The sequence below is a fragment of the Apteryx mantelli genome, chromosome 16 (assembly GCF_036417845.1).
Source record: "Apteryx mantelli isolate bAptMan1 chromosome 16, bAptMan1.hap1, whole genome shotgun sequence".
NCBI classification, from domain to species: Eukaryota; Metazoa; Chordata; class Aves; order Apterygiformes; family Apterygidae; genus Apteryx; species Apteryx mantelli.
In genome coordinates, this window is record NC_089993.1 from 4872834 (window position 1) to 4900806 (window position 27973).

General features: G+C 45.7%; 1 protein-coding gene across 14 annotated transcripts; it reads left to right on the forward strand.

Annotated features, from left to right (window-relative positions):
- The first annotated feature begins 296 nt into the window (after positions 1-296).
- Positions 297-27856, forward strand: UBN1 (ubinuclein 1). 14 transcript variants are annotated; one of them, XR_010885858.1, is made up of 19 exons: positions 297-358; positions 1012-1446; positions 2973-3059; positions 4055-4150; positions 4436-4570; positions 5278-5381; positions 7230-7668; positions 11254-11324; positions 12696-12825; positions 13049-13167; positions 13721-13849; positions 14842-14985; positions 18014-18064; positions 19252-19294; positions 19648-20865; positions 22241-22493; positions 22812-22901; positions 23428-23543; positions 25298-27856. XR_010885858.1 is itself a non-coding variant. In XM_067306657.1 (18 exons), the coding sequence occupies exons 2-18, from the start codon at positions 1207-1209 to the stop codon at positions 23375-23377; spliced, it is 3357 nt and encodes a 1118-aa protein (XP_067162758.1). In that variant the 5' UTR covers positions 297-358; positions 1012-1206; the 3' UTR covers positions 23378-27856. The 14 variants fall into 14 exon arrangements, 9 of the variants coding, with proteins under 9 accessions (XP_067162758.1, XP_067162757.1, XP_067162755.1 ...); XR_010885861.1 differs by having other exon boundaries at positions 25483-25520; XR_010885857.1 differs by having other exon boundaries at positions 23428-25382; positions 25483-25519.
- Positions 27857-27973: the final 117 nt, after the last annotated feature.

The following is a 27973-nucleotide window of genomic DNA, read 5'->3' on the forward strand; positions in this document are numbered from 1 at the left end:
CCCCCCTCACCTCGCCTCGCCTCGCCTCACGTCGCCCCAGCCGGTCGCCGCCACCTCGCCGCCGCCGCGCAAGGCCTGCCGGGACAGGGCGGTACCAGCCGCGGGGGGAGGGGGGAGGGGAAAGGCTGCGGGGATAGGGCCGCCCCCGTCACGTGGGCCGGGCCGGCCGTCGCCGGGCCGCTCCCCCGAGGTGTGACCGCGGCGGCGGCGCTGATTGGACGCGGGGCGCGCGGCTTTGTGACGCCGCCCGGCTTCAGCGCGAGGGCAGCGCCCCCTGCAGTGACGCAGGAGGGACGCTCGGATCCGGTCCGGGAGCCAGCGGCGGCGGCGGCGGCAGCGGCGGCGTCCGGCGGCAGCGGTGAGTGCGGGAGGCGGCCCGGCCCCGCCGGCCGCGCCGCCCCCGCCCGCCCCGGCCCCGATCCCGGCCCCGACCCCGGCCCCCGCCGCGCGGCCGCTGCCGGTCCCTCGGCGCGGCGGCCGCTGCCCGGCCCCCGGCGCGGCGGCGGCGGCGGCGGCGGCTGCCCGCAGCCCCGCGGCGCGGCCTGGGGGTGCCGGCGGGCGGCCCCGCTGCCCGGGGCGGCGGGCGGCGCCTGGGGGGGGGCCGCCGCGGGCCCGGCCGCCCGCGTTCCGGGCAGCCGCCGTTTAACGGCTGTGGAACGCGGGGTCCGGCCGGCCGCGCTGCTCCTTCCCCGGCCCGGCGGCGGCAGGCGGCGGCGCGGCGGGCGGCCCCGAGGCGGCGGCACCGTGCTGGGCCCTGGCCCGCGGCGCGCAGAGCTGCGGCCGCCGCGGCGCTGCCCTGGGGGACCGCGGGGCCCTGGCCCGCCCGTGCCGCGGAGGTCGCTCGGCTTCGCAGCCCGCCGCGCTTCCCTCGCCTCTGGACGCGGCGTTGTGCGGCGCTGGGGAGAAAGCGGTGGATGGACAGAAGTAGAAAAGTAGGGGACTGGCAGCCTCGGACGGAGCTCCGGTTTGAGGACTGACTTTCTTCTTCTTTTCTTCTTTTCATCATTGCAGCAAGCGCTGACAGCACGAGCCCCTGTCATTTCCTAAGAAAACTTCAAAATCAAGTAACTCGTTCCGCTTCCAACGCCCTCCTATATCCTTAACTAGGCAGTGAAATCCTCTTGTGTGTATGTATGCGATTTGGGCAGAACTTTTCTGATGCGATGGGGACTGTGCCGTGAGAACTGGTAAGACTGGGCTGTCGCCATGACGGAACCCCGCCGGGTTCAGTTCACCACTCTCCATGGCCCGCTGAGCTCCAGTTTCTTGAAAAAGCCTCGCAAAGATGATGCAGAACATCCGCAGGACTCTGAACCGGCTGCAGCAGCAGTTCGAATCACACTAACTCTCTTCGAGCCGGATCACAAACGTTGTCCAGAATTTTTCTACCCAGACCTTCTGAAGATTAGTCGAGGCAAAGCCAAAGGTAGTTCTTCAGGAGACAAGGTAAGTATCCTCTTTTGGCCTGTGGTGAAGCGTATGTTTTGTCTGAAAATTTCAAGAATTTCTGCAGTATTACTTTTTTAATAGTTATGAGAGTTGGTTGTGTGTTGTCTGCGAGGCACTGAGAGGTGAAATGATTGGTCAACGGTCAAACGTCAAGCTGGTAGGAGAGCTGGGATTAGAAACCAGGGCATCTGATGACTGGATATGTGTTCTTGCTGCCAGGCCACACTGTCTTATTACTTTGTCTTCTCCAGAGTTTCACATTGAGTAGGTGATGTGTTCTTGGCAGAGTTTGGCACATGTTGTCAAGTAATGCTGATCCAGTTTGAAATTGCCTGCTCTAAAGTGTTTCTTTGTATCTGGCTTGCTAGCAAGTACACGTCTTCCAGACAGTATCAAAAGAGAGACCTTGATGTTTATTCTACGATGGGTGTCTGTATCTTTTGGGGGATGTCCGTCTACTGCATGTGAAGATTTCCACCGCAGGGCTTGGTATCTGTTCCTGTTTGATGCATATGATGCTTTCAGGTGTTGTCTGACAATTCTGCTTGCCTGTTGAAAGAAATTTTTCAGGATATGATGGTATGCCAATTTATGTAGTGTCTGAATTTTGTATTAAGTTTTTTTTTGCCCCCCGATGAAAAAGTACTTAGAAAAGAATACTATTTTTTCACACTGTGACATGGAGGAGCTTTGGTTTCCTAGCGCAGCACCGTTGCCGCTGCTGCTTATGACATCAGGGTGATGATGCTTGAGAAGGCTGGTGGGATTCTAGTCATTTTTCCTGCTGCTCTTCAGAACTGTTTTACAGTCAGTTGACAATCTCATATTGCTCTTTTGAGTGAGGCAGGAGCAGCAGAGAGTACCTACAGAACTAGCTGAGAGAGCAGCCCCAAAATCTAGAGACTATAGTGAGGCAATAAATGCTTGTGTGTGTCTCAAGAGCACCCAGGAGTTGTTGCAGAAATGATATGCAGTAAAGAACAGGGTAACAGCAAGTTCTTTTGACTTCTAGCTGCCAAAGAGCGTTCATGTGAAGCAAAGAGCTGCTGGGGGAGGGAAGGGTTGTGCCCCAGATTTGTTCATCAGCTGTTGGACAGCAGTTATAAAAAGAGGAAGGACTTAAGCACTACCTGGAGACTGATAACAGGGTACTGTCTCATCATCTTCTTGCTCTCTTCTGTGAGAGCATGACTGGAGTTAAGGGAATATACCACTCATTACACTTTTGTGTTTTATCTCTGTCTCTAAGAAGCTTGATCTCTTCTCTTCTCTTCTCTTCTCTTCTCTTCTCTTCTCTTCTCTTCTCTTCTCTTCTCTTCTCTTCTCTTCTCTTCCTTTTTGTGTGCTTGTTTCTGGCTGACTTATTCTGAGAATAACATCACTCTCAGAATACCATACTAAAGACCGATTGTCTGAGGTTCTGCCTGGATATTCTAGCCATGGATTTAATGCATGTGGAATAGGTTTTTGTGGCACTGTGACAGGATTGATTCTGATGATTTTGTCTCTATTTGTTTCTATAGAGGAAAGAGTCTGCTGATCCCTTCAATGATGAAGAAAAGGAAAGGCTTGAAGTGGAGGCTCTTGCTAGGAAGTTTGAAGAAAAATATGTATGTTTTTCTTCTTTATATTTTGTTGTTCCTTAGAATGAATAATGATGCTCAGCTCTCAAACAGTAGTACTTGAATAGAAATTAAAGGTCATTAGCTCTTATGTTCCTATTCTCGTGCAATCTTTTATCTTGGCTGGAAGGTGCTGTTTTCTATGTTCCTTTTTTGTCTCAGGGCTGTGGTATACTAAAATAGTCCAGATACATTCTTAAATCAGATGACAATCTGATTAAAATGAATTTCAATCTCACTTGTAGTAGCAAATGGCATTAATGTAATGAATTTAATATATGAAATTTAATATTTTAAACAGAAATAAATTTCTGGCTCTTGCAGTCACGGCACAGTATAATCTGTTAAGTGTCTAAATGCTCTGGTAACTCTACTACCCTTAAGACAGTGCTGAGCTTGGTAGTGTGAGAGAAGCTTATCCGATTTCTTACCTATTTCCTTGCTGTTCTTCCTCTTATTTTACTTCTATAGATGGCAACAAAACGATATTTTATTTTTTACAACTGGTGCTTTTGGATCTGTGAATTGCTGAATTGTCTTGCAATACGAATTTGACCTATCGGGCATCTTAATGCACTGTGTGTACATCTGATGCATGTAATACAGAGTTTGTACTGCCTTTATGGCAGTTAATGGAAGGGCAATCCATCTCTGCCCTGGCAGAAAGTTCTAAGGGGTGCAGACCTGATTCAACATAAAGTTTGCTGGCATAAAGCTAACCTGTCACAAAGATTTTCTGTTAGGTCAACATTTTGTTTCATGTGTCTGCACCATTTTTGGTTCCATATGACAAGGCCTAAAACTGGATTTACTGTATCCTTAGATTACAGTATGAAATGAGTTAACGCTTATTTAGTTCTACTGCTGCTTGGAAAAAGAACTCATTTTCTTGTCTATACTGGAGAGAATGCGTCCTGTATCAGGGCTATTCCTGTGACAATTAGAAATGAGAGATGAGCAACCATCAATCTTTTATTGCTTAGGGTGGCAAGAGACGTAGAAAGGACCGTATTGAGGACTTGATTGATATGGGGTATGGATACGACGAATCTGACTCCTTCATTGATAATTCTGAAGCAGTGAGTACTTGGGCAGGTGCAAGGGTGGTTAAACTCAGGTGCCTGGGGGGACTGAACTGGTGCCTGGGGAGAATGTTAACTCAGTACAAGCAAGGAACGTGCCAGAGCTGGGTAATGAGAAGTCCTGGGGCAACTGTACGACAGAAGAATGCTAGTTAATAGATTGGGCTGTGGACACATCTGCTCTTGGGAGGCACAGGTCCCATTCCCTTCTCCAAGTAGCTCAAATACAGAATAAAATAACAAAACACACAATGTCAATAGATTGTTCTTTTTTATTACCAGTATGATGAGCTTGTTCCAGCTTCTTTAACTACGAAGTATGGAGGGTTTTACATCAACTCAGGAACACTGCAGTTTCGGCAAGCATCTGATGATGAAGATGACTACATTAAAGAGAAAAAGAAGAAAACTCCCAAGGTCAGCAAGCCAGCTTTCTAGGAGTATTCCCTAAGTTAGAGCTTGGTGGGTTTGCTGCATGAAAAGAATATTGAAATACAAACGAGAGAAGGATTTGTGGATTGGCTGGGATGGAATAGAGGGGGGATGTAGAGTCTTGCAAATGGGTTCTTCAAAACCCATTCTATCCCCATATTTGAGAGTAAAATGAAGCTTGTCTGGCACGTGTAAGACTATTGATGGTGTTCCCTGGTTCCTAGAGTAGAAATAAGGGCAGCCCCTTGTCACCCTGAAGAGTTGTTTTGCGTTATTGGGATGCCAAGAAATATTAGAGGGTTATTCTGTTTCTCATCTGAGGTGTGCTGGAGAGGAAAGACTGTTGGGAAGCTAGTGCCTCTGTTCTGCGGTAATAAGCTTTTGGAGAAAGCCACATTTTCATAAAGCTAAAGTGATATGATTGAGAGGGGAGACAGTAGGAACACTTAGTGTTCCTTACCTTTACTGATAGGATCTTCTCTAGTGTAAAAGCTGGGTGCACTGGTGAAATGTTGAAGACCGTATGTGCCAGATCTGTGGTGATACATGTATACAGTTTGGGTTAATATACCCATTAGGGAATGAGCTGTTCTCAGATTATTGGTGAAGGGCCCGAAGCGGCTCTGGGGATGCTTCTCCAGTTCCAAGATCAGGGGACACTTTGATTCTGACTTGGTTTTAATTCCCTCCAGAAGCGGAAATTGAAAGATGGCGGTGAAAAACTGAAGAAGAAGAAGAAAGATGATTCTTATGACAAGGAAAAGAAATCAAAAAAGTCCAAGTTCCCAAAAGCTGGGTAAGGAGGAATAGGGGGAGGCTTGCTGCCTGTCACCTTGCTTTAAGGCTACAGGTGGCATTTGTTATGCCGCAATAGTACACATTGGAGCAGAGGGTTGCTTTGGTGCACGCTGCATAAACACCAACAGATAAACTGTCAGAGCTTCAAGGGAAAAAACAAAGACTCATGATTTGGAAAAGAGCACAGCTCCCCAGCAAGAGTGTCAGAGCAGGGAGGGATGCAGGTGCCTGAAGTGCTTTTATTTCTTGGAGTCCTGTTTAGGCAGTAAGGATGGGAACAGGTATAGGACACTATTAAGAGAGAAATAGTGAATACTGGGAGGAAGTTGGGGAGGGAAAGGCAGGATGCAAAGGCATGAACTCAGAGCTGTAAGTGTCTGACTAGCAGGGAGAAAGAGGCTGGAAGGCCATGGGCATCCAGAGCAGAAAGGAAGTTGCGTGTTGCTTCCATCCCTCACCAATAGCTTGTACTCCTGCCCAAAATGGTTCTTGGATGAGTGCTCAACTTCTGGAGTTTCTCTCCTTTTGTGCCAGAAATGTGAGTGGTTATTCTTGTCTCTAGGAGTCTTCTCATTTTTCCATTGGTCCATACTTGCTTTGGTCTGCTTGGCCTCTTTGTTTTGATTTCTGTATCTGCTGCATTTGTCTCTCTTGCTGCATTTTTCTCCTGCATTTCTCCTCCTTCCTGTGACTATTCTTTTGAATTTCCTTTTTCATGCATGGCTCTGCTTTTTGGCAGCATCAAACCCACGTGTCTGACATGATACAACCAGTGTGTGATTCCTCAGTAGCGAATAAGGAAAGGGAATTTGCTGTGCTGGCTCTAATAGAGGCAAGAAGCATCAAGTATGATCAGCTGCTGTCACACTAACTCTCTCTAGCTTCAGTTCCTCTGCATTAATTGTTTGTGTATTTTCAGTTCTTCCTTTCTACAATAATGCAAATGATTAAATAAGAACATAACTTGGTGGAGAAGTTTTAAGGTACATTACCTCTCTGGAGTGAGAGTGGACTTGTACGCCAAAGTAAGTTCTGTACTGAGGCAGTCCTGTCCCTGGTGTGAGCAGTTCCACAGGTGATGAACCTCTCACAGGAATCTTTCCTCTTCCCCTCAATTTCAAATTGCACAGCTGAGAAGAGCTTTACCTTATGGTCACTAGGATAGAGGGTCACAGATGGAGAGAGAATTGCTGTGGGGAGGAAAGCTACGCTATATACCTTAAAATGGAATCGATAGCCTCAAAACAATTGTGAAGTTGATTTGAGAGGCAGGAGCATGCAGAACAGCAGTTTCATGTGTATCCTCAAGTGTTGCTCGTTTCTGACAGACTGGTAATGCTTCCTCTGGTACAGTAATATGTGCTTGAGGGTAGTTATGTTAAACATCATAATTCTTTCCATTTGCCGACTATTGTTTCACAGGCAATAGTTATTAAATCTGGCGTAGGAGTTACGAGACAAATACATTTTTAAAGCCTGATGGATTACAGAAAAGGAACTGAAATTCTTAAGTATGATTAAGACTGGATGGAAAAACACCTGATAGATAAGTTGCTAAAAAAAAAGGGGGGAGACATTACTAAATGAATGAAAATGCTCTGTCATGTGGGGCATGTGGTACTTCAGCTGAAGTTTCAGGCTTTCAGTCTTATCCTTAACTCTTAGCTATGGCCTTGAGAGGCAGTAGGTTATTTTTCCTGGTATAATGGGTTAAGGGGTTAAGGTTTTCCAGAAGATTGATGCGTATGGCTGAAGTGAACTGGGATGAAGGTATCCTCTTCTTTTCTCCTTGATCTTGTTTTATTTCTTTCTCATTTCTCTTTCCTCCTCCATTCTTTGTTTATAGCTTTACAGCATTAAATGCGAGTAAGGAGAAGAAGAAAAAGAAATACTCTGGAGCTCTTAGTGTCAAGGAGATGCTGAAGAAGTTTCAGAAGGAGAAGGAAGCTCAGAAGAAAAGAGACGAAGAGCCGAAGGTGGTGACTCCTTCACCAGCAGAACCCCCAGCCCCAAGAGAGGTGGAGACGATGTCTGACCCATTGCTCTCCCTCTTTGGTCAGGCCAGTGATAATGACCTGCTTCAGGCAGCTACTGCTATGGACTCATTAACTGATCTAGACTTGGAGAAGCTCCTCAGTGAATCCCCAGAGGGGAGTCCCTTTCATGATGTGGAGGATGGGAGTGATCCTCTTGGGGTGGGCTTAGAACAGGATTTCAAGCAGCCACCATCCCTCCCAGAAGGACTGCCAGCCCCTTTGGAGAAACGCATCAAAGAACTGACTCAGGTATGGCAGTTAGTTGGGAGGCAGCAAGACTGTGTGGTTATCGGAGGAGGGGAAGCTTTGCTGGGTTCACGTGTGGCTTGGTACAGAGCATGCTGCAGTGCGGGAGTTTTCCAGGGCCGAGTGGGGGCACAGTTTTATATCACCTTGTTTTCTGTTATGGCCAAGTCGCTTTCTTGAATACTCTGATGTCACAGTGGCAACGTGCTGGTCCTTGGCCTTCTTATCTGATGAATGTAACACTCATGAGTTCAACTGTCAGTATGGTTTCTTTACATCTCTTGGCAAAGCATGGACCTGATGCAACAGGTAATTTCCAAAGTCAGTTTGACATGAATGGACTTAAAATATGTGCTAGAGAGGCTGGGGGCCAAGTTCCATTGTAATAGCTTTGATGTGCTATAGTGATCAGGAAAGTATCTATGAAGTAGCACGCAGCATTCTGTATGTAAAATGAGTAGGTGCACCTGAAAAGGGTTACCTGTTCTACAACATGAGAAGGTGTGAAGAGCCCTATAGATTGGGCTTGAGGTTTTGTTAGAACTGTTTCCTCTTTCATGCACAGATGGAGACCTTCAGTGAAGCATGGGTACAATTTGGCAGCACCCGAATGGAGCTATGTTGCTGGCAATTTGAGTTCCTTTCCCATCTTTAATATGTCAGTGTTGTGGTACTGCTTAGGGAGTGGGATATATTAATTTCTAGAGGAGCGATCCCAACACTTTCCACTAGCAGCTCCTCCTGCAACTGGACTTCTGTGGGACTTGCCCATCTTCTCCAAAAGGCTGTGGCCCAGTTTGGGAGCCACTGTTGTGAAGTGGGAGTTGGATGCTGGTCAAGGAGCCCTCTCCAGGAGTGTCAAAGAAGTACGCTTTCAGATTTGCTATGGGGTTTCTCTGATGTAAGTGCTATCACCATGAGCCTGTCAACAGGTGCTGAGATGTTTTGGTCCTGCTACTACTGTTGCATTTAAACATTGATTTTAAGCCCCAAACAATGCTCTTATACCTCTGCACTGGGGTGTATTCTGCCTTCAGAGGCAGGAGGTCATCTTAGAGCACTTGTTACTTAAGCATCTGTTATTTAATAACTCCTGTTACTAAAGATAAGCTTCTATTAAAGATAACTGTATCCTGCTGAGAAATCTGAAATGTGTATAGTGGTCGTGAGCAGATGGAAGAGAAACAGGAACTGAAGTATTGCCACAGCTAAATGTGTCTGATAAAAAGAATGCTGTTCATACTGTTAATGGGTAACACTGAAAAAGCTGCCTCTGAACTATATCTGAGTTAGAGCTGAATATTACAGAGCCTCCCTTGATATCACGTTAATCATTATACTGCTGCAAGATAGTGTAATAGCAGATTACCCCCAGATTTTCCTGCTCAGATTTTCCTGCTTCTGTTTCTTGTTGCTGGATGGTCTACATTAGGATAAGAAATTAAGTAGGAAAAGCAAGATTCAACAAACTGAAACCCCTGGGTCAGTCAGGATTTGGGGACATGAACTTCATTGCAGGTGGGAATGGAAAGGTGCCATACTTTTGTCTGAGAACCAGGTATCTTCCATCCCAGCAGGTAGGAGAATCCCATGGGTTAAATGGAGCCTGAGGCATTTCCTTTTGCACTTGAACTGATTTGATTTTAACCCTCTCCTTCCTAGAATAACTGTCATGTTGAAGATTCTCCCTAGTATTGAGTCTTCCCTTTTGATAGCACCAGCTGTGTATGACCTATAGCAGAGAGAGATCACTTCAGGAATATCACTTCTGGGCATAAATTCATCTCCTACCATCCTGAACCTTGAAACCTTAAATTAGGGGATTTCAAAATCATGCCCTGGTCTCCTTTCCCACGCAAGGACTCACTAACTTGATGTGATGCCTTGTGGTTAACCCCAGTTTTGCTTGCGTCCGTTTTGCACCACTCAGCAGAGACTGTAAAAGCTCCTTGGCAATCTTCTGCTTTCTTATTCAGCTTTTGGAATTATTTTTCCCACTGGACATATTTTTCATGGGTGTGATTTTTTTTTTGGGCAGAGCTCTGTGTGCTGCAGTCATAGTTTAGGGAGCTTCCTGAACAGGATTTTTCAGTTTCCATAGTGGTGATAGGAAATAACGTATCCCCTATGACTACTATTCTTTCTGTTGGTTTCTTAGCTTAGTGTCTAGATTGGTCTAGAAAGCCTGGTGATAAGTATCCCTGACCCTCATTAAGCATGACTAGGATGATCTTTCCTGTTCTAGGGGCAAGCTCTATGCTCACATTACTCAATCTAACAGCTCTAGTGTGAAATTAAATCCATGTCCTAGAACTGTCCCTTCTTCCTGTGGGAGTTATGCCAAGTGAGCCAGTTTCCAAAAAGCCGTCTCCTTTGCCCCAGGAAATGGAGTGTGTCTGGACAGGAGAATCCAGAATCTGAGGGGTTTGTGGGCAGGTCATGGTCTTACCAGTTCAAATGGCCTTGTTGGACTTGAAGTGAGGGAGCTGTAAGAGGAAAGGGCATAGGCAAGGCAGGTTTGCAGTTTGCAATTCACATTTTGGCCTTTTTCTGCCAGTCCCTTGGTTTAGAAGATGACTTTGCTCCTCCTCCTCTCGACACTTTCTGTAGAGTGGGGAATTCCAGATATCTTCCTGTGAGTTTGGTGATAGTGTTGGATGGAACAAAAGACAGGTTTGCACCTGCTGCCAAGAGAGTGGCTCCAGTTCCAGGCTTGATGGTGCTTCATTAGCCTAGAAGAAGAGAGAAACATTAAAGCAGGAGAATAATCAGAAACCTTTCAGGTTGATGGTATTTGACATGGTTAATGTGGACTAATTTAGAGACTTTTGAGCATTGGTGCATTTTTCATTCCCAGGATATCTTCCCATGTGTGTGATGCTTCTGGCTGGACTGTCCCTTAGCAACATAAATCTGGCCTCCTTTGCTTTCCTTCATCTCCCCTCCTCTTCCAGGTGTGCAGCATCCAGTGCATCTGTTCCAGTGACAGCAGGAGCTTGGTGCCCTACTTATTTAGGGCTTCACCATGCCCTTCAGTTACTTATTGAAAAAATCCTTTGATCCCTGTCACTCAAAAGCCTTTCTCATTTAAATTGGTGCACTGCCTTTAAAAAGAGTGACAGGAACAGAGGACTAAGGGTTGCAGAGCACCATGTATCTCATTTGTCATTCATTGCAATCAAACACAGCAAACCCTCCAAGCAAGCAGCTGGTAAATTCATCCTGGGGCATATATCAAACAGGGTTCGAGCTAGTGTCCCAGTGTCTCTCTTCAGCTGTTGAAGAGGTGGTTAGCATCAGTGAGCCAAGCTCAACCCTTCCCCAGCTAGCTGGCAGTTTGGTCTTTGAATTGCCAGGTGACAATTTGAACAGTCCTGTCCGCCTTCTGGCACAGGCGGTGAGCTCTCAGCTCCGTCAGGGGACTGCAGCATTTAGCCCACCTGCAGCATGTAGGGTAGCAGGCGCAGAGATAGGTGGGGTGAAACTATGCCTTGTTTTACAGTCTTTCTGAAGTGGCTTGAAAAACATTTGATTACTTGTGCCTGTCTGTATCTGTAAGTGAATGAATGACTTGCGTTATTTTCCAAGGCTGCCAGAGCTACAGAAGGAGAAGGCAAACAGAGATTCTTCACTCAGGATATCAACAACATCATATTGGAGTAAGTGCCACCAGGAAAAAGGAGTGGGACTAATGTGGGGAAAAAAGAATAGCATACAGAGCATCATTTTTTTTGATAAATTCAGCAGCAGGTTTAGCAGTTGTGCTGATCTGCTCATGCAGGTCTTCCACATGGAACATGCCTAGGATAACATGAATGTCTCCTAGGAATGACTTTCTGTTAAAATGTGATATATACTCGAGATAGGAGAAGGTTGGAGGGGATGTATGCAGGCCTCCTGTTTTCAGGATAACACTTGATATTGTGTACTTAAATTTGGTCATTTGACCTGTGACTGTAGCTTGATACAAGAACAGTAAATCTCTTCCTGTCAGAGATGTTAGGCATGTTCTTTGCTATTTAAGTTATATGCTACATGGAATGTTTTGTCACAGGGATAAGGCTGCTGTGTTCAGTTCCCAACCTGTTACTGGTTTTCTGTGTAAACTGAAGGAACTCCATTATTGCTCTGTGTTTTTGAGTCCCCCATCTACAGAATGCCAGTGTTGCTTCATGCAGCTGTTGATAATGGCTTCATTCTTCTTCAAGTGCTTGGAAAAGGCTGATAAATGCATGCAGCTTTGTGATCATCTTAGAGTTATACTTACACAGAGGCTTTAATTTTATTAAGGTTTATCAAGGCACTTGAAGGGAATTACTGAAGGGAAGTTTGGGAGTCTGTTTCCCACTCCTTTCAAGTGTTGATTACTACTTTTTAACATTCCAGCACTGACTGCACAAACAATCCAGTCCCAATCTTTTTTTTAAGCTAGTGACTTTAACCACTTTCAGAAGTGATTTAAATGGATCTATATGACTTTGCGCTAAAATCAGTTAGGGGTGTTTACAAGTGTATTGCCACTGAGATATGGTTTTAAAAAGCTAGTCTCTTAAGTCATATATAACTGTGTAGACAGGTTTGGCACACACTAACCTCTGTAATCTACTGGGATCTGTAAACTACTGTGATCTACACTGGGAAGTAAGTTCAGGCCCAAGAGCTAACATTTTATTTTATATTATCCTGAATTAGACTGCAGTAGCATCTGATATAAGCAGTATATACTTCTCTCATGTCATTGCCTGACACTCCTGCACCTCAGCTGCCAGGAAGAAATGCAGAATAAATGAGACTGCTGAAATACTTTTGTTGCTTTTCAAGATACTCTGACACCAGAATGAAAGGCACAGATTGGGAGAAAGGGCTTGAGTCCATTGATTCTGAAATCTAATGAACCTTCGTGTAATTTGACTTGTGCTTTCTCCCTCTTCTCCCTGCGTCCAACTCGCCAGGCGTCAGAATTGCATTTATATTGCCTAGAGAATCCATGTCAGATTCCTGGTCAATGTTCTGTCTGTCTTATTCTTCAGCATAGAGCTGCAGACCCGAGAGCTGAACAGCCAGATCCGGTCAGGGGTGTACGCCCACCTGGCTGCCTTCTTTCCTTGCAGTAAGGACACTCTGGTCAAACGTGCCCGTAAGCTTTATCTCTATGAACAGGTGAGTGAATTTGGCAGCACAGCACCATCTCGTTTGCTTGTTACCTCTGATCTCCAGAGCACAATTGTTCTCTACATTATGCACTGTTGTCCTCCACTGCACAAGAGCCAGCCACCCCAGCACTGTGGATTCAGAACTGACAAGGTCTCTGACCTGCCAGATTTGGGGTCTCGTGGCTGGAACGTGCCGTGTGCAACCTTGTTCTTTCTGTGATGCACTCTAGGGTGGCCGACTGAAGGAACCTCTACAGAAGCTAAAAGATGCCATTGGTAGGGCCATGCCAGAGCAGATGGCTAAGTACCAGGAGGAATGCCAAGCCCATACTCAGGCCAAATTTGCCAAGTAAGCTCATCGTTTGCTCATTATGCATCTATAGCTCTTCTCAGCAGGTTCCATGTGAGCTGTAGGCTGCTCTCCTAAAGTTTCCTTCCTATTTCTGTCCTGTGTTTGAGAATTGATGACAGGCATTAATTGGCCTAATTAAGCTGTATGTGTTCTTTGTATTTATCTATCTGTGGTGATGCCAACTGCTGCAGCTCTGATGGGACCAGAACTTGGCTGAAGTGTTTTTTTCTGCCCAAACCTGTAATTAGGAACATGGCAGTCTAAGATCAGTCAGGCTGGATCAGTCCTGTGGTCTCTCTTGTGCATTGTCAGATTTGCAATGGTAGCCAGTACTAGGGGCAAGAAATTCCTTAACATTGAGCACTTAGATCAGCTTGTGCGCTAGAGCAAGAGATTCAGGCCCCTCTTCCAAACCATGTGTTATCTTCAATTATTGAGACCTCTGAACAGTCTTATTCAGAGATATTTTATCCTGTCTTTGAGTCTGGCTAAGTGATCATGGCACCTTTCCAGGACAATGACTTCCATGTTGTTTCCATCTCCCTTTTAGGATGCTGGAAGAGGAAAAGGACAAAGAGCAGCGAGATCGAGTTTGCTCTGATGATGATGACGATGAAGAAAAGGGAGGCAAGCGCATCATGGGACCTCGAAAGAAATTTCAGTGGAATGATGAAATCAGGTTTGTGCAATTTAGATTTTAAGTGAACTGTGACTTGTCTTATTCTATGCAGTTGGATGTGAAGCATTCAAATGTTTGTATCTTGATTTCAGAGCAGGACTGATCATTTGTCCTAACAGGCAACTTGAACGTTTGTGGCAGACTGCGCTGTTTGTGGAAGGCACTACTGCATTTATTAAATCTGAATCTTAAATACATTCCAAAATTAACGTGGTTTCAGGCACAGGCCATCTCTGAGATACGTGATAAGAAGCCTCAGTATGCAGAGGCCAAAAGAGAGTGACAGCCCTTTGGGAAAAGAAAGAACTCATCTGAATTCTGAGATCCTACAGACTAGACTCTTAACAGGACCAGATTTCTGGTTGTGAAAACAGTTAAAGGTAATGGGGATTGTTGCCCCTGACACCCAGGCATCTGACAAAGAACAGAAGGCTGGGTGAAGGGGAGAGTGAGAAAGGATAAAATGAGAATAAATCATGCTGTCTTTTTCATCTTATTCTGTAACAAAGTGGGGTGCTGCTACGTGGATGGCTGATTCATTTAGAATAAAGAAAGCTTTACTTCCTGCAGGATCTCATTGCCTCTCAGCACAAATTGTTGCAGAGAGGTTCAATTCTGTGGTTGTTAATGAGGCTTGTAATTCTGGCACTGGTTTACCACCTCTGCTGTTTCAGGATATTGGTACGGGAAGGGGTAATAAGGCTTTTCTCCCCTAGTGCATCTACGTGTGCGCATGCGCACTCACACACACAGAGAAATGTGCCTTTCCCCTCCTCTTTCTTATGAAGACAGTGTAGGGTTGATTTTATTAGAAAGGTGTTTGGAATGTCTGGACTTGGAATCCTGGGCTTGGCCGGTTATGGTCTGAACCAGAATAATTAAGCAGAGCCAGGCATGTCTTAGCATATTCATCCAGCCCTGGATAAACAGAATGACCTTCATCTGGGAAAACTGATCTGAGTAACTATATTTGAAATCTTCCTGTTCTTCAGGGAGCTGCTTTGCCACTTGGTGAAGATTAAATTGGATGGCTATGAGCTTGAAAAGAATAAGGCTCAGTCTCTGGAGGATTATGTGAAGACCTTCCTAGATGCAGAGGTGAAGCCCCTCTGGCCAAAAGGCTGGATGCAGGCCAGGTGAGCAAGAATCATGTTGTACTCAGGGATTCCTTATCATAAGGGACCTCGGAAGGTCATTAGTCCTACCCCCTATTCAAAGTATGGTTAGCTTTAAAGTTAGATCAGGTTGCTCAGGGCCTTGTCCAGTTGAGTTTTGAAAATATCCCAAGGATGGAGGTTCCCACAGCATCTCTGGGGCCCTGTTCCAGTACTTAATCACTCTTCATAAGATCTTTTCCTTATTTCCAATGAGAATTTCTCTTGCTGCAACTTGTGACTGTTCCCTCTTGCCTTTTACTGTGCGCCTCTGAGAAAAGTCTGGTTCCATCTTCTTCATGACTACACACACACACACACACACACACTCTTCAGATAGTGGAAGACTGTGCTACATTTAATTGGAGGACTTAACATTTCCTGTGTGGTGAATCTAACGAGCAACCTGATATTCCCCTCTGGAGGAGAAGGAAGACTCTTTAGAGAGACATTTCTAGATGCACTCATGAACATGTCATGTGTCCCTGCTCCCTAGCCATCTTAGTGGCCCTCCTATGGACTATCTCCAGTTTGTCAACATCTCTCTTGTATTGTGGGGGCCCTGGAGCTGGACGCTGTTTCCACATGTGACCTTGCAAGTGCTGAACAGAGGGGGATAAGCATTTGACCTGCTGGCTATACTCTTGCTAATGCCTCCTCGTAATACAATTAGCTTTCAGCAGTACACCCTTGTAATAGTGGCTCATGTTCAACTTGTCCACCAGGACCCCCAGGTCCTTTCCTGCAAGGCTGCTACCTAGCCAGTTAGTCCCAGCCTGTGCTGTTGCATGGGATTAGTCCATCCCAGCTGCAGGACTTTGTGTTTGTCTTTGTTGACCTTCCCAAGGATTTTGTTAGCCCATTCCTCTAGCCTGTAAAGGTCCCTGTGAATGGCAGCCCCGCCCTCAGCATATACCCAGGTTTTCATGTCACCCACAAACTTGCTGAGAGTGCAATCCATGCTGTCGTCCAGGTTGTTAATGAAGATGTTAAGTAGTCTTGGCCTCAGTACTGACCTTTGATAGATGCCACTGGAAGTGGGTTACAAGTTAGAACTGGGATTGCGGTGAGGCTGACTGGCCTGTGGTTTCTGGAAACCTCGTTACAAAGGATCTTTTCAGACGCTTAGGAAGTCTTCCCTAAACCCTATAGTATTCCCGAAAGAAAGCAAAACAGAAGGATTTAGAGACCTAGGGACTTACAGAAAACATGTCAGAGAGTCAACAGAATAAGTAGGAATTGGGCCTAGTTTTCTTTATGCCATCCTGTGTCTTCGCTGCTCTTTCATGCCCTCCATCCTCCATGCCATTGAGCTGGCAATTGCAGAGAGCCATGCAAATTGCAGAGAGTCGTTCTGCTAGGACTGTCATCAGCTGCAGGCCTGCTTTGTTTTGCTCAATAGTTTTAAAGAAAGGACACCTGTATAGTCCTACTGCTGGAATCTGTATCTCTTCGTGTTTAATGAGCTGGACAACACTATCTTCTTTTCTCTGCTGAATTTGGTGTTTGGGATTCATGAGGGATAAAGGAAGAAGTAGGCTCCAGTTCGTAAGGGCAATGAGTGTGAGCAGGAAAATACAGATCCATTTGGAAAAATGCATGACCATTTATTGCAGTTGCATGTGCACATGGAATACAGCAATGTGCATGGTTGTAGTGAGCTGCTCAGTATGGGAGCTGAATGATGGAATTAGGAAATTAGTGCAGATTCCTTCTTAGTTAATGATGATACTACCAGCTTGGGGGTCCCAGCTTGCCAATTTTTAAAAACTCTTTCCTTGAATAACAGAAAAGTGAAAATCTTTTCCCCCTATTTGTAGGTGAAACTGTTCTTAAGCATACAGATGTTCCCCTAAGAATCTCACTGAATGTAGGAGAGTCTTACAACAAAGTTAACTAGAGAACGACTGAAGAAAATTGGTTTTCCTGGTTGCTTTCCAATGGCTAAAGAACAATGGTTTCTCCTCTTGGGACTTTGTGGTCTAAAGACAGAGAGTAGGCTGACAGCCACACAGAAGAGGAGGGGAGGGATTGTCAACACAAGGAAAATTAGAAACAATTTCATGGACAGGTCAGCTTGATTCACTGTCAGCAAGAGCGCAGAAGTTCATCTTTTAAGAGGAGCTTGAAGACTGACAGACTGGCAACTTTGTGTATGTGTTCAGAGAGGCCCTGCCATGATTGTTTTCTTGGTTAGCACTAAAAGGCAATTAACAGAATATATGGTTAAAATAAGCTGGCTTACTAAAATAAAAAGGATGACAAAAGTCTTTGTCTCAAAAATTCAGTGTGTTAGTAACAGAAGGAAAGCATATTCAATATGCCAGTACTGATGGTGTTTTTATGAGCTTTTCTCCCTGACATCTAAGAAAGCAGCTGATGGGTGGCAGCTCTTCTAGCTGAAATAGTGTTTGTGGGAGATGCTGGTTTACGTAGGCTCAGTAGTCCAGGATTTTGGATGAAGCTCTGTTGGTTGCGGTTAGACAATTGTTACAGAAATGGTTGTGCTGATTTAAGAAGTCACCTCAGCTGTTTGCAGAGGACACAAAGGCAACAGAGACATGCAAAGCCTGAAGGCTCCTCATCCATATTACTCTATTGCTGTATTTGAGGCAGGGGAAGGTAACTTTTCTCCCTTGAAGTTGGTGAAGAGCTCTTGGATGATCTGCCAACCTTGCTGTGGCAGCAGTAACACCCAGCTTGAATGATTGTACTGTCTCTCCAGTTGACTGTCAGCTTTTTAAGCTGGCAGAGCTTTTTCCTTAGTTATTGTCCAGCAACTGCCTTAATGGCCTCTCCAGCGCCTCCAAGCATAGCTCCCCAGAGAGGGAATTGAATGGGGGAGTTCAAGAGGATTTTCCTGGAAAAGGGATGAATATTTGTTTCCTCTCTCTGTGGTTTTAATTTCACTAAGTCCCCTGCTGTACTGTGCAGCTCTTTCTCCAGTGATCCCAGCTGCTCTACTGGGTCTTGCTGGATATCACTTCTCATTGCTCTCTTCCCTTCTTAGGACACTGTTTAAGGAGAGCAGGCGTGTACATGGACACCTCACATCAGTCCTGTGAGTATCGCGCAGCATTCCTTTGGAGCGATAACTGGTGAACTCCGTTCCCTGGGGTCTGGGTGGATCATGCAGGAGCACCTGAGCTTGCTTGGCTCCCATCAGATAGTTTGGCGCTGCTTTATTTGGGGAGGTCTAGGGAGAGGAGTTTTTGTGTGTGTGACACGTCTCCCAGCAACAGTCTTACTGAGGTGCCTTGCAGTAGGCTCAGAGATAAGAATAAAATAAGAACTCTGAAGCAAAGTTGCCTCCTGGTGTTGTTCAACAGACTGGAGTCAGGCCTCTGTTCTAGTCCCTGGGAGGCAAATCAAGGTAAAATGGAGTGTGATGCCAGCACTGTGATTATTGCTACCTGTTCAGTCAGTCCTTACTGAATTCTGGATTCCCTCTTTTTTGTTGCCTGGTTAAAGGAGGGGTGTGATGAGCTCAAGCTAGTGAAGGTGGGTAAAACAGGCTTGTGGGTGGCAAATCAGGAGAGCCATCGGAATCCAGCTGGGCAGGTGCTTTAATGCCAAAGAGTCTTGTGGATCTTGCTGGCAGTCTATAGTAGACAGTCATACAGACTTAGGCTGATGTCTGTTTGACAGAAGGTCCTGTTCTTGGCACTGGTTGGATGAGGGAAAGTGCGAGAGCATATGAAATAGAGTATAGAGCCATCCTTCCCTCAGCCATACAATTCCAGCAGCTCAGGTGATGTCTTGAACCAGAGATTGCATCTGACCAGACATAAAGTGATCTATTTTCCGTGAATTTGGCAGATGCTTTTGGATCCTTGGCTTCTTCTGGGAACCTAAAAGAAATTTACAGCTTTTCTCCAATATAGTCTCTGTATCAGTTTCTGTCTGGGTATTGCTATAGTTAGGTCAGCAGTGGGTTCCTGTGGTAGCGCCTAGCCCTGCAGCTGGTGCAGGATGTGTCTGTTGAGTGCTTTCACTGCTCTGCTACCATTTCAAAGACTGCTCCGCTCCCTAATTCATTCCCCTGTGTGGGAGTTGGGGCTTCCTAGAGCAGCAACAAATGTCATACAGTTTTGAATCCTAGCAACCTGAGATGCTGCCTCTGTTCCCTTGGTTCTTTGCAAAAGACTCGGTGGATCATCATTAACAGGGCCCAAGTGTGTTCCTTAATTGGGTGCTTCCCTGAGGGCATTCAGTGAGCCCATGTTTCTTTTGTCTCCTTTCAAACAGGGCAAAGAAGAAAGTTATGGCTCCCACTAAGGTGAAAGTGAAGGTGAGTTCTTTTGTTTTCTTGTTCTCATGGTTGACATATCCCAAAAATCAAGAGACTACCTTCTTAGAGCCTATATTTGAGCCCCCTATACATTAGCTACAAGGAGGTTGTTCCCTGAAATGGCACTGATAATGTGTATAGGGCTTGGGAGCTACAAGAATAGCAGCTAAAATCGATGGCATTGGTTGCGGTGCTGTACAGCAGCAGTACCAGCTGGGAGGGGTGGAGGGACCATCAAGTGCAGATCGTGCCCACTGCGCCTCTCCTCCCCACGCTAGGACCCTTTCACTGCCTTTTCAGCGAGAAACCCTGCCTCTGTTCTGACTCTGTCTTTTGTTGTGGTTTTGTTCCAGGAATCTTCCTGTAAACCAGATAAAAAGATCCCAGTTTCTGTTCCTTTGATGCACTCAAGCAGCACCTTAGCTCTGTCATCAGAGCCCCAGGGAGGAGCTCTGGGCATCAGTGCCCAGACCAGAGAACTCTTGTCCCTTGGGACAGCCCAAGCAGCCAGCAGCACTGGCACTCCTGCTACCTTCATGGATGACTCTTTGGATGAGGACTTAATTCATAATCCCACATCTTCACTTGAAGCAGTCTCTAAAGAACTGGCTGTGCTGAACAGCAGAGCAGGAGGAAGCCCTGACTTTACTCTTCCTGGACCTCCAAAAGCTCCATCAGAGAAGGTTCCAACTCTTGCATCCTCAGAGGAGAAGAAGACATTTCCAAAGTCCAACCCTTCCCCTACACCACCTCCTGCTGGTTCCCTCCAGTCTCCTCTAAATTTCCTGGCTGAGCAGGCACTGGCATTGGGTCAGTCCTCTCAAGACAAAAAGACAGAGAGCTCAAATTACAAAGAGCTCTCCTGCCAAGCTTCTCCCAGCAAAATCCTTCCTGATGCACACCAGTCTAAACAGAAACACCACAGCCTGCTCCGACCTAGCCACGGGCCTCAGACCTCCACCCCGGTGCCAGGTGCTCAGGTAAAGGTCTTTCACTCAAGCAGCCAGCCACAGAAAACTTTCACATCCCCGGCTCCATTTGTCAAACTGCAAAACCCCAAGTCCTCTTCCCCACTGCCCCAGCGCTCCCTCCTTCAGCAGGTCAAGTCATCAACCAAAGCTCAGAGCTTCCATTCCTCTGCTTCACCAGGCAGCACCCCAACCTCCAGCAGCTCCCACAAGAGCCCAGGCTCATCTTCGTCGTCTCTCAACTACACAGGAAAACACTCAAGTGGCTCTAGTTCTTACAAATCCCCCTTCGTTTCTGGCTCCCTCTCCAAGCATGGGACCTCTTCCAGCAGTTCCTCATCTGGAACTTCTGCAAACCAGGGCTGCTCCTCTGGTAGCTTGCTGCCTGGTGTGCAGACCCCTTCCTCGGGCCAGGCATCCAGCCGCTCATCCCCAAGCTCCTCGGTGAAGAAAACACCCGTTTCCCAGAAGCTGACTCTGGTAGCCCCACCTGGTGGTTCAAACGGAGATTCTAGCGGGGGGACTCAAGGGGTGGCCAAGTTACTGACCTCCTCCCTAAAGCCAGCTGTTGTTAGCAGCGCTGCATCTTCTACCTCTGTGCCGGTAAGCAGGAATATGCTGGCCTAACCTAATGCTGGGAGAACACATGGCACTGTTTCAGGCAGTCTCCTAACTTGTTAAGGCATGCCGTAAAGTTGTAACTTCAAAAGAAGTTCCTGAAATTCTTGAATGACTGTCTGAATCCTGCTTATGTAGGCTATGAAGATGTGGTTGCCACGGGTTTGCACTCCAGAATTCAAGCTTTCATTTTCAGTTTAGTGTAACAAATAAGCAAAATATTGCATTTTTCTGGGTAGTCTATGTAGTCTTCTTGGCCTGACTTTGTGAGTTGTGGGGACAATAGTGCTCCCGTTTTGGTCTAGAGGAAGTGCTATGAGACAAATTGCCATGAGAATTAAAATCATTGCATAAACTGAAATTGTAATTACCAATTTGTTTTTAATCAGGTCTGCAAACTTGGCCTTATTTAAATTTTCCTAAATTATTTTAGTATTATTGACACATTTTTTTACTACTGATCTACTGAATAATTAACCCTTGATATTGTGCTGTAAACTCAAAATGCCTGCCCAGCTTTCTTGGGTGGTTATTCTTTGCCACTTTCTGTTGCTCCTCCATCACTCCTGTAACTGAGTGGAGTGATGTTTAGAACTGACCTCAGTGCCACACTGCAAAATTCAGGATCTGAAAATTCAATGGGATTTAATGTCTCGTGAAGGACTCCTGGGTTACCTATACAGACTTGTATTATTCAGTCATTGTATTTAATGATACAGGAGCTTTATTTTTCATCCATAACAAAAAATTAATTATTTCTAATGCTGTCATATTAATTACTTGGCAGCTGCTCATATTTGCCTTCTTTTGTGGCACCCGGAACAAGCTCAGAGAGGATCACCGGGCAATTAAATGCATATATTTAAATGGGCCTGAAAACTATGTTGCTCAGCCTCTGAACCCTGTATGTTACTGAGATAGCTGTAAAGCATTCAGCAATGGAGTAGATCTCTAAGCAAATAACATTCTTGGGTAGAGGAGTATACCAAGCCTTGATGCCTTGAGTTGTCAGCAATGATATGCTGCTGGAAGTTAGAAAGACACTTCCTTCCTGGAAATCATAGGGCATGCTTGGGCTTTTCCTCTGTCTTTTGGAGGCAAAGTTCTAGAGTAAGGGAGTGACGGGGTCAGATCCAGTACAGTCACTTTTAGAAGAACATAGCATCCAGTGGCTGGGTGGTCACTGTTCTGGGCATCTCCTGATGGCCAGCAGCTGGCAGCTCTTGGGCCCTGGCTGGGAGGGTGCTTCTTGCATGGTGGAACTCTTGAGCTCTTCATGTTTTTCAGTTCCTTGTTAAGTATGAATGATGAAATGCCATGGCTTTTCCACCCCTGACTGACCTTTTCTGTTGCCTTTCAGAAAGGAACTAGTGGAGCTGTGCTGCTAACAAGTTCTTCCTCCTTAAGTGTACTGTCTCCATCCTACAAGTCCAGCAATCCAAAGCTGCCAGCTGCTCTGAGCTCCACCCCTTTAGGTATTATCTCTCCTATTCATTCCTTCCCTCTTCATGTCATCTCCTTCAGTTCAGACTCCTCCCCGAAAGCAGGAGTGTCAAAGGATGCAATAGTTACGGGACCTGCCCCAGGAACTTTCCACCATGGCCTTGGCCACAGTGAGTGCCCTCCCAGTCATGCATGTGCATGTTACTTGTGCCTGTGCTGTCAAATAACAAGAACACCATTGCTCTGCTGTGTTAACCCATTGCAGACAAACTCATCTCTCTTGCTGTTGCTTCATGCTGTAGTTCGTGCATTTATATCTCTAGCAATTGCATTTGGAGAACCTTGGGCACATCCTCATAGCTATCCTAGAAGTCCTAATAGCTGGAGGCTAAGCTATAAGCTCTAACTGCCGCAGCTCCTCTGCTTCTTTCTGTCTTCAATGTGTATTTGTTCTTTTTTTCCTCTCCTTTCTTTGTTTTTCTCTCTAGGTCTTCTAGCTGGCTTGCACTCCAGCCCCCACCATGCAGCGCCACTCCCACATTCTGCCCTGTCCACTCATTTACCGCAAAGTTTGCCAGGTAACTTGTCAGACAGTCTTGTTTGTCTTCTGCGTTGTGAGTCATCCTGTACCTCAGCAGATGCTTATTCTAGGGGTGAAAGCAAAGTTGTTTTCCACACCATCTGACTGGTGCGGTCCTTGCTAAAAACTTCAGCCTCCTCAGGATACAAAGCTAGGCTTAGCCCTTTGCGTCCTTTACTGTTTAGTTAGCCAGTGCAAACTTGTTCAGCTGTGGAATGATGAGCCATCAGTGCTTATAGCAAGTGTTGGTTCCTGGAGGTACTCAGCTTTGCTGTTTGTGTCGTACTAAAGAATTATTCTCCTAGGATTAAAGCTGTGTGTGTTTATGTACAGTCTGCTATGACTGCCTAGGATTGAATGTTCTGGCTTTTGGAGTTTTGTCACTGGTGACCTACATAAAATGTGTCGGACCAGAATGTCTTGCATCTGTGCACTGAGCTAATTGCCTGCATTTCCCTCACAACAGGTTTGTAGTGTGAATGGAAACTGCTTTACTTGATGTTGACTATGTGATGATTTTGCAGTTAAGCCTCTTCCTGCGTCAGTTTGGTGCCTGCAGACCTAATGCACAAGACGAGATTTCTGAAGAACACCCTCTCTGCTCATAAATGGAGTCCTGTCTGCTGTGACTTGGTGGGCTGTGAGTGTGTGGAAACATGGTAGCACTATGGAGAAAGGAAAGAAGTGAGGTGGTCCATGCAGCATTCAGGAAATTGAAATGCAAGGGTACAGGATTGGGCTTATCTGCTTCTGGCAGTTGCTTACCCCAGGGTAGTTGCTGCAGCTATTTCTGCTTTCTTCATCAAGTATCCCTTGTCTCTTCAGTGCAGTTCAGTGCTACTCTCCTAGCACCTGCTCCTATAGTGATTCTCTTACTGGGCAACATGTGTCTGATTTGGGAGTGGATGTGCTAGCTTAATTTTATGGCACTGAGGCTATTAGTAGATGTGTGGATAAGCTGCTGGAGATAATCTGGCCTCCCAGAGCAGTCATGGGGCAAAATGCCCTTGACTGTTGAGGACAGTGCTTGTTTGCTGAAGGAAGAAGAGAGTGCTGTGTACTGGTGGAAATTCAAAGAATTCGTCATCTTTGCTTCTTTTGCTGAAGTTTGCCTGAGGCATGTTGTTACATCTCTTCAATGTGATGAAGCAGCAGAAGAAGCTACTGGCAGCAATCACTGGAGTGAAAGACCTTTCCTTGATCTACAGGGAAGAGTAGAAGGCCTTCTGCTTTAAGCTGGATTTGTAAATTTGCAATTACTGGAGAGCGAGATGTTTGATTTCTAGTTGAACAAGGGTTGTGAAAGGTATTCTGTGACACTGAGGAGGAGTTCTCTGTCTCATTGTTTGGGGGAATTTAGAGCGGTGACTCCACTGCGGCTTATAGAAGAAGAATTTTTTTGATGGACTGCTGCTTTTAGACAGACAGGATGTAGTGCCAGAAGCTGAGGGCAGACGAAATGCAACTAGAAATAAGTGACCACTGAAATCGCTTCTACAGGGGCACACTGGATTCTTCTTTACTTGGTCTTTTTTGCATAAAGATTGGAGGTTGAGCTCAGTGCTATCATTTCTGAGAATGTTATCAATTGTGCTATGCCAAAGTAGATACTTAAGTGACCACCATGGTCTTAAAATATATTAATTTCTTATTGTGGAATAAACTGTGGCTGGCTGTATAAATAGATGGCCACAGCTGTATTACTCTGTCTGAAAACTGAGTAGACTCCAGTGTGTTCAGAGGTCTCTGCAGGTGCAAGGAAATGTTGATGTCTTAAGCAAAAGTGCTTATACCAGCATTCATCAAAAAGCATTTGAGCAAAGAGCATCCATTGTTTGCTTGTGTGTTGTTACTGCTGCATTTGCTGCTGGAGGTGCATGTGTGCTGGTGCTGTGGCAATGGTTCTGCTTGCTTTAGAGAGGGTCTGTGCTGGGACAGAGCTCTTGCATGGGGTAAACTGTCCTGGTCCTGGAGAAGAAGCTGTTGCTACCCTGCTCGGTGCTTTGTTCATGGTAGTCTGATGCTAGTTTTAGTTGCTCCTGATAACTTCCGCTTCCTTAAACTTTCTCACTTTTTCTCTCTTCATTGCATTTTCTCTTTTCCCTCCACATCTGTTCCTTTCCTTTACTTCAGTGGTTAGGCTCCTGTGAATCCTGTTGCTATCAGTGGGCACCCAAAGACTTCAGTGCAATGGCAAAGGTCCACTAAGTTTTATTTGAACCCACCTTTAGATGCTAGGCAGCAAATACCATGTATTTCTAGTTTTCTAGATGGGGGTACATGGTAGCATAAATTGCTAGGCTAGCTAGCCTCCCAGCAATCTGAATCTATGCTTTGGTGCTTTTGCTGGGAGACCACAGGAGACCCTCAGGGCTTCCCATGGCTCTTACCCAGGTGCGGAGGAAGGGCTGTTCCCAATTATTAGATGTCTCTGAAGTGCTTCCTCTTACCCTTGATTCCTTCGTGGCTGAAGGGGAAGGTAGGTTTTTCTGTGCAGAGAGATCTGGCTGCCCCAGCTGCACACAGCTCCACATAGCTGATGCCAAAACCTCTTCCCACTTGGTTTTGATCTCTTTCAGATGCTTCTCAGCTTCATGGCAAAGGGTCCAATGCACAGCAGCGGAAGTTGTGACATCTGCAAGGAGGGGAGCTAGAGCACACATAGGATAAAACCAAGAGGAACAGGTCATGAAGATTGGATACCGGCTGTGTCTTTTTCTCACGACAACTGGAGAGACTGAATTGCAAAAAGGAGCTCATTGGCGCATTTGCTCAGAGGCTTTCAGAGCAAGGCCTTACACAAAGGGTCACCTTGAGCCATGCCCTAATGAGAGAAGCATTTGTAGCACTGTTTTATTGCTGCTACCCTTCACACATTCCCTGGCACTGGCAAGCGCTAGACTTGCAGGGTGGCTTGGCTTTCTTGCAGAAAGTCCGGTGCTGGTGGATTCCCACCCACCTGTGTCTACATCTGCCAAGTACCTCCAAGTCCAGTTACCTCGTTGGTCTCCCAGTGGAGGGTGTGAAAGGTGCTTCTTTCTGCTTTGGATTTACTTGGATAATTCTAGCACTGCCAGTGCTTTCTGAAGACATTTGACTAACTTTTCAATTGTACTATAAAACTGTGCTACACTTAATTGGAGGACTTAACGTTTCCTGTGTGGTGAATCTAACAAGCCACCTGATGTTCCCCTCTGGAGGAGAAGGAAGACTCTTTAGAGAGACATTTCTAGATGCACTCATGAACATCGAGAATTCTACTTCTTTTGTTCTTTGGATTTTTTTTCCTCCAAAGGGATGCGTTTTTCCTGCTCAGTTTTATCCTCATTACCATTGAATGCATTGGATCGAATGGGACACTTCTCAGCATGTCACATGTATAGGAAGACATAATTCCAGTGCCTTTTATGGTGGAGCAAGAATGGACTAATGACACACATTTCAGCCCTATTTTGTGTGCTCCTCAACCCTTTTTTAATCCTTCTGTATTTAAGATGTATTCTGTTTTATTTAATAGAGCTTTTTATGGTTGCACATCAAAAAAAGCTGCACTGTCTGGACTTCAATGGTGTCTTGGTAACTGCGAATTCAGTACCAAATCCAGCAAGAGCACCAGTTCTTATCTGAGTTTGTGCAAGCGGGTTCCAGACCTTCCCCTAAAGCCATTCTTTCCTAGGGTCTTCAGTCATGATCTCTTTGGTGGGCAGAGGGAATGATCTAGGTTAACCAAGGTCACTACTACTCAAATGAATTCCAGAGAATAACATTGCTCTCCTGGATGACTTCTGCACTAGAATCATGTGCTTGTCACAGCTGCAGGAATGGGGACCATCTAGAATTGGGGTATCTCATTTTTAACTGTTTAACTCTTAGACCTAAATACTGATCCCTGAGCATACCCTTTCGATCTGTGCATAGCTAAGGGCAGACTGTGGTTCCAGCTGAGCTTATGGGTTTTGATTTTCCACTCTCCCAGTCTCTTCTCTCACGCCCCCATAGCCACATCTGAATTATGCAGCAGAAGCACTGATCCACTGATAGACTTCACTGGTATTCCCAGCAAACGCTTGCAGCCTTCCTTCTTGAGCTTTGGGGAAGGATGCTGACACTGAGCATACCAGCAAATATTTGCTTTAGTTTTCCCCATTTTTGGTAAGATCCAAGATAGACTGTTTTCAATTTGAGCTGATAAATGATTTCCCAAGATCACTACATTGTTTGTATTTTTAAACAAATGCAGCTCAGAATTAAAAATTTGTTTACAAAAATACCTAGGTTGTAGCAAAAGAGCCAAAGACAGAACTTGCGTTAGTAAAACTAAGCACAGCGGTTATTGATGGACTCTGAGCAGTGGATGTCGCATGGTTCCTGTTGAAGGCCTAATCCTGAGAGGTACTGTGCACCCTCAACTTTCAACGGTAGCTGAAAGAGTGTTTAAACACCTGGCAGGATAGGGACTCTCAGCGAGTGACCTGAGGTACTGGTTCTACTCCCTCTCTTTGCTTTCACTTGAATGCTTCTGCTGGGAAGCACACACGTGCATGGCCAGAGCAGAATGCCCTCGTTCTAGGAATTTAGTGAAGCCTCTTGCCTCAGGGAAATGTTTATTTGGTGGAAATTCTGTGGGATATTTTTTTCTTTACATGCTATAATGAATGAGTGAATGGTATTGAGCAGAGTCACAGCAAGGCAGAACCACGCAAAGCCCTGACAGCTGATGGGGAGCCAGGAGTCTGGCATCTCTGCCTTGACAAGGCAACTTGCAACACTTCCGTGACAGTGTGGGGAGGCGAGGCTCCCATAGCACTTACTTAGTATGGCAGTTCCTTTTGAGTGTAAGAGCTGCAGTTTACTACTATTACATTTTTTTGTGTGTGTTGGGACTGTCTTGCTGAAGATGGTGGGGGTGGTATGAAAACTGTTAATCTTGTACAGAACAACTGAATAAATTGTTTCAAAGTTTCCAAAATGCTTTTTCCATCTCCTTACCTCTAGTTTCATGAATTTGTTTTCAAGAGTAGCTTTAGTTTGGATGATCATCTCTTGATCATCTGTTTCTTCAGTGATTAA

Coding starts and splice junctions, on each gene's coding strand:
- UBN1 (XM_067306652.1), top strand. CDS start 1,207: ATGACGGAACCCCGCCGGGTTCAGTTCACCACTCTCCATGGCCCGCTG. Junction 4,571..5,277: donor AAAAGAAGAAAACTCCCAAG/GTCAGCAAGCCA, acceptor AATTCCCTCCAG/AAGCGGAAATTGAAAGATGG. Junction 13,850..14,841: donor CAGTGGAATGATGAAATCAG/GTTTGTGCAATT, acceptor CCTGTTCTTCAG/GGAGCTGCTTTGCCACTTGG.